This window comes from Brienomyrus brachyistius, unplaced genomic scaffold, assembly GCF_023856365.1.
Source record: "Brienomyrus brachyistius isolate T26 unplaced genomic scaffold, BBRACH_0.4 scaffold40, whole genome shotgun sequence".
Taxonomy (NCBI): domain Eukaryota; kingdom Metazoa; phylum Chordata; class Actinopteri; order Osteoglossiformes; family Mormyridae; genus Brienomyrus; species Brienomyrus brachyistius.
Genome location: NW_026042315.1, coordinates 3,041,892 through 3,056,271, shown reverse-complemented (window position 1 = coordinate 3,056,271; position 14,380 = coordinate 3,041,892). Strand labels below are relative to the sequence as shown.

At 42.2% G+C, this 14,380-nt stretch overlaps 1 protein-coding gene across 1 annotated transcript; it reads right to left on the bottom strand.

Annotated features, from left to right (window-relative positions):
• Positions 1-2,650: 2,650 nt before the first annotated feature.
• Positions 2,651-3,826, bottom strand: LOC125722610 (cytohesin-2-like). The gene has a single exon (XM_048998799.1). It carries the CDS (start codon positions 3,801-3,803, stop codon positions 3,279-3,281), a length of 525 nt encoding a protein of 174 aa, XP_048854756.1. The 5' UTR covers positions 3,804-3,826; the 3' UTR covers positions 2,651-3,278.
• Between the last annotated feature and the right edge of the window lie 10,554 nt (positions 3,827-14,380).

Below are 14,380 nucleotides of genomic sequence, written 5' to 3'. Positions count from 1 at the left end.
CCTTACATAATACACTGCTGTCTGTCTGCCATACAATAAATAAAAGGGGGAATTGGAATTGCATTTGACTATGGAGAGAATGGTTGTCTATGGTGAAAGAGGTGTGGAAATTTTTACTAATTCACATAAGGGACAGCATAAAGGGTTGTTTAATTCAGTATCAGAGGAATTCATATATTTGTGTGATTATGATAATCACACTATTATAAGTTGATAGTACATCTCTTGAATTGAACTAATTACAGTGTCATGTATAACACTGCACTTTTTAATACATTGTTTGGCAGAACAGACTGCAAAACTGTAGTCTCAATGGAAAGCTGGATGAAATTCCTAGGGTGGCGTAGTCAGCTGTCCACTGAGTCTACAGTTTTGTAGTTCGGTCTGTCACAGTCTGGCGCAGTTGACAGGATCATCGTCCTGAGAGCAGAGACGCGTGTTCAGTGTGAATGACTCTTCAGTTGTTTTTCTATTTTTAATTACCTTTTTATTCCTATCCATGTCTTTTTTTCTTTTTGTATGCTCATTATTCAGCCAGTACAGCTGTTTTTATTGTAGTCGAAAACAACAGTGAGTGCTAGTCACTGGCAAATCCCTTGGTTCCCGGTTCCACTCCATCTGTCCTCTGGTGGTCCCCTTGAGCTGTGGACCCCTTTCCAGTGTTCTGCAGCCAGATCCTCCTGAGCCGCACGGAAGCGGAAGTTGGCAAAGTGAGATGCGGCAGTAGGCCTATGCATGCAATTGACTGGCGTATGGAGAGTAAAGCCTTTCGTTTTCTTTAATAAAAGTTGTCCTTGTATTTTCTCATATGCGAGAACATCACAACTGCCACTGCACTTGTTGATGTGTAAGTGTGCCCTATTCAAACAATAAAGAGAAACTACATGCAGCACTGAAAAACTATTCCATGCCCAAAAAAAATGTAAACATTCTTTTTATATCAGAAGCTAGTCTCTGACTGAAATTTCTATAAATCTTTATATGAACTGATAGCAATTAACCTAAGAGTGCATGCTTGGATTTTAGTATCTGCATGTACTGTGGAACTAAAAAGAATCATAATCAACATATATAATTACGTAAATGAAAAACAAATACGTTGCATTTTCCTTAATAGTTTTGCACGTTGCCATAATTTATATTTAATTTAAAGTATGAAGCACCCAAGCAAAGTTTATGTTGAAATAATACTCAAGATTCTTAAGTCTTAGCTCTGGCACAGTGGTGGATCTAGAAAATTTTACATGGGGTGGCAAGAGATTTTAACAGAGTGGCATGGAGGTTCAGTGAGAAACCGACTATCATTCAGAATCGTGGAGCTCAGGAGCATACTTACACTGAAAAAGTGACAATTTATCTAAGCATTTGGACTCTCATGGTTAAAACAATGCTGATTGTACTTTTCATTATCACTGACCAGTTGTTTTTCTTTGTTGTGCTGTGCAGCAGAATGTTTCACAAACATATCCAAATTAAGAGCCTTTGCACGCTGATTCTCAATGCTCAGCAGAGTTTCCAGGTCTGCGGTGTTCATGCCCTATTGTGCTATTTTGAAAACATAGTTTTGGGTAAATATTAGGAGGTCATGGGTTGCGGATTTTTGGGCTGATTTCATAATGTTATACAGCAGCAGACTGCAAGGGGAAAAAGAAACTAATTATTATCAGTGCAAGTGGCTCCTAATCCTGAGTAATGCTGGATCTCTAGCCACCTAAAGTAAGAGACAGATGCACACGGAAAGCAGGGCTGCCGACTACCATGCATCTGGCATGACTTTCACGCTCTCAGACACTCACGCAAGGAATCTTCCACTATATTATTCCACTATAAGCCTAAATGTAGCTACATCAGAAGCGTTGGTGTAGTTTGCATACCCTACATACCATTTAGAACAGGGGTCACCAACATGGTGCCCACTGGCACCAGGATGCCCCCAAGAACCACATGAGTCACCCACGGACCTGTTCTAAAAATACCACAACTCACCAGTGGGCAGCGACTAAAATTTAATTTTATCTTGTTGCTATTCTTCTTTAATCACATTTGTATTTATATAGATTTGAAAATGACAATATCCAAAAAAGCATTTAAAACGTGTTTATTCTACATGAAGTTTAGATAAGTTTAGGTAAAGTCTGTTCTGGTAGCCTTTGTATGGCTCAGTACCCGTGAAGTAGCTCTCAGTTTCAAAAAGGTTGCTGACCCTTGATATATAGTATACCCCAATCTTGGGTGATATATCCTAATCAGTAAAATAACAGTCGGCTAAATTCCGCATAGTGATCTCATTAACTGCGTGTTGTTGCTGAAATACATCACACAGACGTCGGGGGAATGTCAAATCATCAGAATATGTAAGATTTATACATTTGGTTAAGTTGAACGCATTTGCTGTTGAATGCAATTCCTATCACATTAACAATTACTGGTTGAAAAATTGCTGTTAGTGTCTTAAATCATACTGCTGTAAAAGTAAAATTTACAACAGAAATCAATATGCTTAGAATATGGGTTAAGATGGAAAATAATTTTTCCATCCCAATCCCAATCATGTTGATGCAAATTTACAGCAGTGTGGATTCTCAGAAAAAAAGGTTCTCTGACATAAAGATCAGCAATACAGTGCAAATAACATTTAATTTCACATTTATACAAAAAAGGACAGGGCATTTCGATGATAAAATCTGTAGTGAACAATAAGTCGCATCAAAACAAAACCTGGAATTCGGTCATGCTACCTTAAGGTTAAACATTACTTTGTGAGACCACATTATAAAGGCAAAGAATGTCTGCAACAACAATTTTGGGCCCAAATGTTTGAGTGGGCGATCATAGTCAAATAGTCAGTTGTTTTGTGCAAAGTTCCTTGTTCTGAAATAAATACTTTCTGCAATAGCTCATCCAAACATATTCACACAGTCTTTATCGTTCAATGTGTAGAAGAACTGATCATTCTTCTCGTAGGCGCAGGTAGAGGTCAATTGCCTTATAAGCATCCAGAGGAACATCAAGACCATTCTCTGCCATGACAGAGGTGCACAACGTGAAGACATCATCATCACAAGCAATGTCACGTCTGTGAATGCAGTCATTTTCACAGTGGTTGACTTCTTCCTCTGGAATCTGGCACAAATAGTCCTGTGTGTTCTATAATTCTGGCACCAAATACATGACATCGGGACGTCTGTGGGGGACATGGTGGTTTCCTGAGGGCCGAATAAGGTGACAACTATGATGCTGATGTGGCGCGGGGTGAAAATGAGTCTGACACCCCTGTTTTAAGAGATCCGTGTTTTTCTTGCTGCCAGCATCTCATAAAAAGGGTCAGCGCTCACAGCAGCAGTGATGCTCTGTATCCACTTGTCCTTCTCCTCAGGGGTTGGCGCCGAGATGCGGTACACCACATGATTGCCCTCTACCAGGCGGCCGTCCGCCTCTGTTTTGCAGGCTTTCATCAGCTGTCTGCTGTTGTTAGGGATGTACAGTTCAAAGCAGTTAGGCTTCCTGAGATCCTTCACCTCACGGATGCTCAGATTCTCCAGCAGAATGATCACCCTGGGTTTCTTATCCGCAGTATGTTTAAAGTAGTAAAGGCAGTTATCCATCAGGATGAACCACCTCCTTTTCCATGTTTTCACCCGTCCTCCTCCCATTTTGAAGAGCCAACCCTCTCTGTCAGGGTTGAAGAAGGCATTGTTCCCATTGTCTTCAGGAATCTTGAATGGCTCATTCTTTATGCTCTTATAAAGATTTCGGAGGAGATCATCTGGCAGGTTGCCTCCATCATTGATTCCTCGATTCATGGAGATGAACCTGTCCACACTGGGCTTGTCTCACACATTTGGATTATGAAGGCTAGTGTTTAGCATGATTATGGAAAATGAAAGTACATAGCAAGTGTCAATGTTCTGGAAGACTCCAGGATTACATTGACAGTACCTCTGCGCAAAGGCCTCCATCATACTGTCAATCTTTTGTGCTTCTCCTGGCAGACGGAACTGCCTGAGAGCCTGTACCAGGTTGAACCCTACGAATTCATGAAGCCCAAGAAATGTTTGGAGGACTTGGATATTGAAGTCGTCTCTCTCACCCAGGTAATCCCCAATGGCTGTTTTGTTCAGCCCCTCTCCCTTGTATAGGAGCTGGGCGATGTCCTCAGACGTGTGCCGGAGAAGATTGTTTTGTACCATGAACAGGATACCCTTCTTAGGGTCCATGTTGAATTTCTTTCTTCCCATGGCGACATGCCTATTCTTTTCTAAGATTTGGCTGCGTTTGGTGCTGGATTCAAGGACCTCCACTTCCATGAGGGCCTCTCTCAGCGCCTCCCGCAGCCTCTGGATCTCCAGCAGAAGGGCTCCTTTCCTCAGCCGGATGTCCTCAAGTTCAGAGTGCTTCTCTGGACTCAGGTCCATGGAGACTGCAGCAGACAGGAAAAGGAGATCGTCAGCGGGTGTGGAGCTCAGCAGGTTGGCCATCTCTGCCAGTTTGGTTGTTGGTTCAACTCCCATGGCAGAGTAATCGTAACATTGTTAAGCCCTTGAGCAAGTCCCTTAGACCCAAGTGCTCTGACCCCAAACTCTCATCACTTCGGACAAAAGCATATGCTGAATATATGTAATCCCAAAGGGCAGTTACAGAAGACCCCAGGACCGGAGTAACGTGGGAAGCAATTACTGACGCCTGGAAGCTTTGGGGCATGCAAATAAACTGCATCCAAAGGCAAATGGCTAATAAAGAATGCTCTGAATGCCAGGCATTCGTCCAGCAGTGAGATCGTAGAGATAATGAATAAAGATAAAAAGTGTGAATAAAGATAAAACATTTTGATTGTATTTGCGAAGCGATGCTGGATGTGCTGAGCTCGCCGGGAAGGTCATGTGGTCCGCATTCCCTCCCCATGCACACGTGATCAGCTCAATCACACCGAAATTGTCGGTTTGCTGCCCTTCAGGGAAACAATCTAAAGGGTGTTACGGGAAAAGTAATCGATGCAAGAGCCAATGATGTTCTCCTGGTGCCTACCCTTGTTTATGTTATCGTTACTGACACAAACAATGATGAACGATAATAAGCATTTATAAGCCATGATGACCGCACCATTAATGTGGAGTTGCACTAACGTCTGTTTTTATAGCTAACCAGCAAGTCAACCTCTCACCCTGGTAATGCAACAGCGCCGGTTAAACAATACGTTTACACAGAGTGCTTGTGATCAGTGGCCTATACTACGAATCAGGGTTACTGGCTTATCGAGGTAACTTGACGGATTTAAGGTACCACAGTTTAAATGAACTTCATATTTGTTCATCGGGATGTCTGAATCGGTGCTAATCAGTACTACGATGCCAGTTATGCAATGTAGTTTTGATAAAACTTTTCTGTCATTTAACATAAGAGGAAAAAAATAATTATACTGTAGTCAAATTGGCTGATATAAAATCGTTTAAAACTGTGACAAATTTTGCCTTTTTTTACAGTGTATACTTCCAGTCACAAGGTAGCAGATACGGATTTCTGAAATAGCAAAGATAAAGGTCAATGAATAATATCCCTCATCTCTTTTAAAACTATAGGTACGATGCTGTTTTGATATGCTGTCTAGGGTTGGAGTGTAACAGTATTCACGGGAAAGGGGAATGGGATAAAGGGACAAACAGGGTGAGGGCAAGAAGGGAACACCAGTGGACAAAGGGATATTTTTTGTATTTTCATTTTTTTTCATGTATAATACTGACACTGAACAAATAACCCGGTGCAAAAGACTTTGGGAGTGACCACAGCCAAAATAACAAACAAAATCCCCAACTATCAAGTGCGACCCACAGCTAATCTCACCTAAGTGCAAAAGAAAAGGAAACCAAAAGACAAACACTCCACCTCACTCCCTGACCAAATAAACAGAGTCCAACACACACTTGCAAAACAAAATAGCAGTCACTCCCTATGCAGCAATACAATCACACATACATAACTTACACACAAGTCAAAGCAACAAGGGGGCTAGTGAAGACGTAAACCAAAGGAAACCAAGGGGGGAGACAGCAAGCCAAACTGAGGTCGCGGGGGGGACCGGAGCCTGTCCTTGGAACAACAGGCGTAGGCAGGAACCAACCCTGGGCAGGAGTCAACACTCTGCAGGGCGCAAACACTCACAACTCAGATTTGCCAATTAACCTACCCTGCACACTTTTGGACTGTGGGAGGAAACCGGAGCCCCTGCTGGAAGTCTTTCCCCATTCACCAGATTATATTGCCAGAAGACTGAAAATTAGATATCAAATACTAGAGTGACATAAAAACAAAAAACAAGTTTGCTTGTAATGAGACGCAAAACAGAAGATTATCTCTTTTTATATTTTGAGAAAACATTTTAACATTTATCCAACCGGTCAAATGGTTTAATACTTCATACAGCAGCATTTCTAAACTCATTCCTCAGCCCACCAGACAGCTCCACGTTTTTGCTCTGTCCCAGATCCCTGCATGCATGAACCAAACAGTCACCTTTTACTGCTGTGCTGAGAGCTTGGACAGAGCAAAACTGTGGATCTTTGCAGTGGGGTCCAAGGACTGGGTTGAGAAACCCTGGCATAGAGGAGACTGCAGTGAGAGCCAAGAAAAAAAGAGATTAGAGAGGAAGGTAAAATGCTTCTATTAGCATGGCAAATAAGCTGCAAGTACAGACCCTGTGCTTCCATTACAAACAAAAAGCCTGTATGACCCTCCTAAACACACAAGTCAGATTAACTTAACCAGGGGAAATAAGCATAAAACTTGGCAAAGACTAGACTATGAAAAGGGAAGGTGAACATCATACTTACACAAACTTCTGCTAAAGCAAATGGACAAACCCCTTTTAACTGAATCAAGTTACTTAAGAAAATTAATAATTAAAAAATGAATAATACAAAAATAAATCAATAAAAATTAAGAAAAACACAATCATGCTTTGAACTAATACTGCAGTCAGTCCTAAATATTCCCATGACATTCTTTTCGTCACGATGCACACTCGGTACATACTGGTTGAAAACCATTTATAATCCTTCATGTACCAGTCTATGATGGAGCACCCCAACCTGGGCCGCCCATCCAACATGGCAGATTTCTGCCTCCTGGCCCCGGAGACTAACAGACCAACCTCTGGAAACAGGGAACCAGGGGGACATGGGCCGCTGACTGGATGGGCGACCAGAATCAGGTGAAGCAGAAGGTAGACTCCACAGTAGAGGACCGAGGAATGTAGACCAAAACCAGGGAACCTGAAGTGGCAAGAACACAAACCAGGACAGACATATAAAACCCAAGCAAAGGCATCAGTGGCACAGCCCACCAGCTTGTGAAAGATGGCTACCTGGCATCATGAATCCCTTAATCAAAAACCTTTGTGATGGCAACTTTGCCACCCAGGACTGATCCCTTCTAAAGACCTCAAGTTTCAATGCAAGGTTTCCGAAATGTTTTGAAACATTAGTCCATGTGACTGCTGTGGTATTGTTCCAGGCAGGGAAAACAACTTAGGAGAACATTTCCGTGCATGTTGGGTGTTTGTGGTACTGTTGGGCTGAGGGGGTAATTGAGTGACTATTAACCTTTGAAATCCAATTATATTATTTAAACAGATTAGTAGTTAGACAGTGTGATTTAGATGAGGATAAGGATGTTTTATTGTCATTACAAAACGTGTTCTATATGAAGGGAACAAAATGAGGCACTCAGATCCGGTGTATTAGCAATAATAAAATAGAAATAAAATTGAAAGAACAATACAATGAATAATATGGTATAATAAATAAAATAAAATAGAATAAAGACATTAAGATAGATTCCATTAGGAGAATTTAACCATGGATGTAAAGTAAGCAGGTGTGAGTGTAGCAGAGATTACTGAGGTCTGTGTGTAATAAAGTATATGTGACACTGGCTGAGGAAGCAGCAACGTGTGTGTGTGCAAAGTCACAGTAATAACCTGCAGCACTGAGGGATCTATTGCAGCGAAGCCCTGACATGTAACACTGGTGATGAATAGCAGTGTTAGATATAGGTATAGTGAGGTACTTATAATTATAGTAGGTGTAGGATCAAGGTCTGGATTAGATTTACATACTGGGCAAATCTAGGTTATACATACACACACAGGTTACATATGAATTTAAATTTAGGGGCAGTGTGTAGCTCGGTGGGCTTTAAGGAAACACAGACTACACATGGAACAGCAATGACTGAGCTGGGGAACGCAGTGAGGGCAGGCATATTTATACACAGCACACTAATCAGCAACAAAACAGGGGTACAGGGTTAGGATGGAGAACTATAATGGGATACAGGAGAATTAGGAGGGTTACAAAGGGCCAGCAGCGACCTCTGCTGGCATGAGTTGGAGGAGACATGAAAAAATAAGAGATTACAGATCATGACAGGAGCAGCAAGCACAGCAACAGTGGGGTCATGCTCAATTATCACACCACATATATAAGAACATAACATAAGAACATAAGAACTATACAAACGAGAGGAGGCCATTCGGCCCATCAAGCTCGCTTGGGGAGAACTAAACTAATAGCTCAGAGTCGTTAAAATCTTATCTAGCTCTGATTTAAAGGAACCCAAGGATTCAGCTTGCACTACATTATCAGGAAGGGTATTCCATACTCTGACTACACGCTGTGTAAAGAAGTGCTTCCTTAAATCCAGCTTGAAGTGTTCTCCCGCTAATTTCCACCTATGGCCACGAGTTCGTGTATTTAAACTAATGCTGAAGTAACTATTTGCTTGAACAGCATCCAAACCTGTTAGAATCTTATATACCTGGATCATGTCCCCCCTCAGTCTCCTTTGCTTGAGACTGAACAGATTTAGCTCAAGTAACCGTTCCTCGTATGACATTCCTCTAAGACCAGGAATCATTTTTGTGGCCCTACGCTGCACCTTTTCTAAGGCCACAATGTCCTTTTTAAGATATGGTGACCAAACCTGCACACAATATTCTAGGTGAGGTCTCACCAAGGAATTGTATAATCTTAGCATTACCTCCCTTGACTTAAACTCCACACACCTGGAGATATACCCCAACATCCTATTGGCCTTTTTTATTGCTTCCCCACACTGGCGAGAATGGGACATGGAAGCATCAACATACACACCAAGGTCTTTCTCATGATCAGCTACCTTTATTTCAGTGACACCCATGAAATACCTGTACTTTATATTTCTGCTCCCTAGATGGAGTACCTTACATTTATCGACGTTAAATTTCATCTGCCAGGTATCGGCCCAGTCACTAATTAAATCAAGATCCCGCTGTAGCTGCTGAGCCACTAATTCAGTATCTGCTACACCACCCACCTTGGTGTCATCTGCAAATTTCACCAGTTTACTGTATATATTGGTATCCATATCATTTATGTAAATTAGGAACAATAGTGGTCCTAAAATCGAACCCTGCGGTACCCCACTATGAACGCAAGCCCACTTTGACATTGTGCCTCTTATAACTACTCGCTGTTTCCTATCTGTTAACCAGTTATCAATTCAGGTCGCTACGGTACCTAAAATACCTGTCGCTTTGAGTTTAAGTAGGAGCCTCTTGTGGGGGACAACATCAAAAGCCTTTTGGAAATCTAAGTAGATGACATCATAGGCCTTCTTATCATCAACTTCCTGAGTAGCTTCCTCAAAAAACTCCAACAGATTTGTTAAACAGGATCTACCTCTCCTAAATCCATGCTGGCTATCCCGCAAAATGTTATTAGAGTCCAGGTAATCTACCATTTTCTCTTTGATTATAGCCTCCATAACTTTACCAGTTATACAAGTTAGACTGATTGGCCTATAGTTAGACAAATTACTTCTATCCCCTTTTTTAAAAATAGGCATTATGAAGGCGTGCTTCCAATCAGAAGGTACCACACCTTCAGATAAGGATTTTTGAAACAGTAAAGTTAAGGGTCGGCAAATAATATCCCTCATCTCTTTTAACACTATAGGTAAGATGCCATCAGGACCCTGTGATTTATTTATTTTGAGCTTAGCTAGGCTTTGCAAAACATCTGCTTCAGTTATATATATATTAGCTATAGACAATGCTGGATAGGTAATAACTGGTAAATTACTAAGGTCCTCAACAGTGAATACCCGTGCAAAACTATCATTGAACTCATTTACTATATCAATGTCGTTTACTATTATAAGACCCTTACTATCCTGCAGATTAGTAATTTCAGGTTTTAGAGCTCTTTTAGAGTTAAAATACTGGAAGAAACTTTTAACGTCATCCTTAGCTTCCAATGCAACCATCCTTTCGACATTTCTTTTAGCTCGTCTAATATCATTTTTTAACTCAGCCTGTAGACTTAGATATTCCTGCTTAATTCTGTCATCATCAGTTATTTTCCATTGCTGGAACAAAGCCCTTTTCCTCCTTACTTTATACTTTATTTCCCTAGTAAACCACCTAGGTTTCAATTTCCTAGATTTATTCTTGCTGGAAACAGGTATGAAGTCCTCTTGCACTTGCAATAATGTGCTTTTAAAAAAATCCCAGGCCTCTTCAACAGTTTTGTTATTTAACTCCATCCAGTTCACAGTTTCTAGTTTTAGTTTCATACACTTAAAGTCAGCCTTCCTAACATTATATATTTTTGATTTGGACTTAGCTCTTCGAACACTAAACTTAACCTCAAATTTGACCATGTTATGATCGCTACTGTCAAGTGGTTCTAAAACGTCTAATTTACCAATCCTGTCCTGGTTATTAGAGAGAACAAGATCAAGAATGGCATCTCCCCTGGTAGGGGTGTTAACAAACTGAGTAAAAAAACAATCCTGTACTAATTCCACCATCTCCAGTTCATTTTCTGAAGAGCCAGTGACAATGTCCCACTGCATTCCTGGTAGATTAAAATCACCCATAACTACCACATCATTTTTATTGCTCATAGTCCTAATATCACTGTATAACAATCTGCTTTCCTCAGCAGCTATATTAGGTGTTCTGTAACAAACACCGACAATTAGGCTATTTGAGTTTTTAGCATCTAATTTTACCCATATTGCTTCCGTAGTTTTATTTATATCAGTAAGTTCCCTTGCCTGCAAGTTTTCCTTTACATATACTGCAACACCACCTCCCTTTTTTCCTATACGATCCTTACGGAACAACGTGTAACCATCCATATTATATTCTTGTCCATCCTTTTCACTCAACCACGTTTCAGTTATTCCTATAATATCATAAGAGTCCGATGAGATAAAAGCCTCTAAATCATGAATTTTATTCCTAATACTTCTGGCGTTTAAATACAGACAACAAAGGGTAGGCCTATTACGGTGCCCACTTACAATATGATTATTTGTGGCTTTCCGTTTCCCCCCACTGACATAGTTAACTAACCTCCCTGCCCCCCCAGTCCCTAGTTTAAACATTCCTCAACTACTCTACACATACGCCTCCCCAATACACTGGTTCCCCTCTGGTTCAGGTGCAACCCATCCGGCTTGAACAGGTCCCACCTGTTCCAGAAGGTCCTCCAATGCCCCATAAACCTAAACCCCTCTTTCCTACACCATCCTTTTAGCCACGCATTTAATTTCCTTATCTCAGCTAACTTAGCCTGACTTGCACGTGGCACGGGGAGTATTTCGGAGAATACCACCGTGGACGTTCTGCTTCTAAGCTTATTGGCGACTTCTATAAATTTATCCTGCAGAACAGCCCTTCTACCCTTGCCTATGTCGTTGGTGCCAACATGCACCACGACAACTGGATCCACCCCAACTGGCGCCAAAAGCTTATCCACACGATCTGGAAGGTCTCCTACCTGGGCACCAGGCAGGCAAGACACCGTACGGGACCCTCTATCACGCGTGCACACATAACTGTCTACTCCCCTAATAATGGAATCCCCCACTACCACAACCTCCCTCTTCCTGGGGGGAGGGGGCTCCTCAGTGCCCAAGGGCCCACCTGCCTCCCCAGTCCGTTCCGGTTCTAAAGCTGGAAGAACCTGAAACCTGTTCGACACAGTCACCTCAGGTGATGCCGCCTCTGCAACGTGTGTACGCCCTTTCCTGCGTCTACAACCTACGGTCACCCAGCTCTCTCGACCTCTCTGCTCTTCATTCTCCCCCCTCCCGGCTAGTGGCGTACACACCTTCTCCCTAAAAGGCGTATTAACTTGCTCCTCTAACTCACTGTTGCATTGGATGAGAGCCAGTTGCTCCTCAAGGTCAAAATGCGCTCAGCAGCAGAAATTCTCCATCCTAGATGAGCCTGCAAAGTTCTGTAGAAGTTAAATATACTTTAGTCAAATGAGAGACTAACCTGCTGTCAGGCAGGGGAAGCTTCAATAAGGCCTTCATTCATGACAGCTCCACTTGGCTTTTTGACGAGTCCCCATTTAGATGCAGCACGTCAGAGACTGAAGAGCAGGATGAAGGCTGTAAGTACAGTTTGCTGTGGATTGTGTTTGTGTTTAAATCTAATAAAGGATGAGACAATTTACTTAAAGCATGATATAGTTCATATTGCTCTTCAGGCTTCGTGATAAAATATTAAAATTATGGAGTACAAAGTTGTACATACAAAGAAAACAATGCAGAGCGGCAGGGCACCTGGCCCAGAGGGTCTTCACATAGAATTCTACAAAGGGTATTTTTTCCTGTTAGATTTACAGCTTTGGTTGTCTTGCCCTTTAAAGAAATTCTCTCAAGAAAGAAGTTGCCTCTTACCATGTCACAAGCAATTAGTTTCACCCAAAAAGGAGGAGGACCCCTCTCTGCTCCCCGTGTTAGTAGATTCTCCCCAACTCCTCCTGCTTATTCCTTCCTCCCTCCCTCCTATTTGTGCTCTCCTCCTCCTCTTGGGTTCTATTCATGTCTTTTGGTTCAGCAATAAAACCTACAAGGCTGCTCTTTGATTGTCCCTCTTCCCATCGTGACATATTATGTATTACATGATTATGAAATGATTTGATTATTATACAATTAACCACTTTGTTTCTTCAATTTGTCTTTCTTCTGAATCATCAGATATATGTCGTAGCTGGTAATTTGTTACACTCTGCTGTCAGTGCCAGTGTAGCCTAGATACAACCAGTCATATGTTTCAGTCAAGCTGATGTTTGAACAATTTTTGGGAACAGATTTTCATAATGTTTTCTCATAGGAGGCTGACCCTGGGCATCCTGGGATTGCTGCGAGAGATTGCTGGGATACTGTGAGAGAGTGGTGTTGAGCTGCAGCGATTGTTTTGGGATTGTTTGTGATTGTTTTTGGGGTGTTTGGAACGTATTTTCTGAGTGTTTGTGTGCTTTAATTGTTTAGTGGGTGGCTGTGTTATTTCTATTTATTGTTCTTATTTTGGTCGGCGTGAGTGCTTGTCTGTCCTGTCTGTTTATTAACAGCGCGATTGTTACGGGCAGTGAGCTGCGTTTTCTGTTCGCGTTTAACTCCGTAAAAAACACCGGCGGGGCGAAATAGCTAATAATATCTAACGTCGGTAACGTTACTCAGCGCCAGAAAAGGACAGTTGCTCCTGAGCTTTGCCCGGTCGCCAGTCGGGGCCGGGAGGACATTTTCCACTTTTTTCCCCGCTCCGGCAGTAGCCTGCTGTGAGGGGGTTTTTGTGGTTTTTCGACCTCCCAAGAGCAACTTCGATTTCGTTTTGTTTTTAGTTCATACTTGGTTCAGGCAGAAGTTCTTTTGGTAAGTAGTAGTAAATTTATCGGATTTAAAATTTTAAATAAAAATAAGAATTAAGTTCCGTTTCAACCCAAGTAACTTATTTTAGCGTACTCGGCACTTTATTGCATTTAACGGTACGCGAATTAATCTTTAAAGTTAAATACGCTATATAAATTTACTGGGCTGGGAGTACGGGGTCATAGTGAGTTAGTTAATTATGGGGCCGGCTCAGTGTTGCGTTTGCAACATGTTTGCCCTTCTGGACGTTAGTGTCCAGTCGGACTTCATCTGCGAGCGATGTAAGCTAGTGGACTCGCTCATGGTCAAGGTTCGCGGCCTTGAGGAGCAACTGGCTCTCATCCAATGCAACAGTGAGTTAGAGGAGCAAGTTAATACGCCTTTTAGGGAGAAGGTGTGTACGCCACTAGCCGGGAGGGGGGAGAATGAAGAGCAGAGAGGTCGAGAGAGCTGGGTGACCGTAGGTCGTAGACGCAGGAAGGGGCGTACACACGTTGCAGAGGCGGCATCACCTGAGGTGACTGTGTCGAACAGGTTTCAGGTTCTTCCAGCTTTAGAACCGGAACGGACTGGGGAGGCAGGTGGGCCCTTGGGCACTGAGGAGCCCCCTCCCCCCAGGAAGAGGGAGGTTGTGGTAGTGGGGGATTCCATTATTAGGGGAGTAGACAGTTATGTG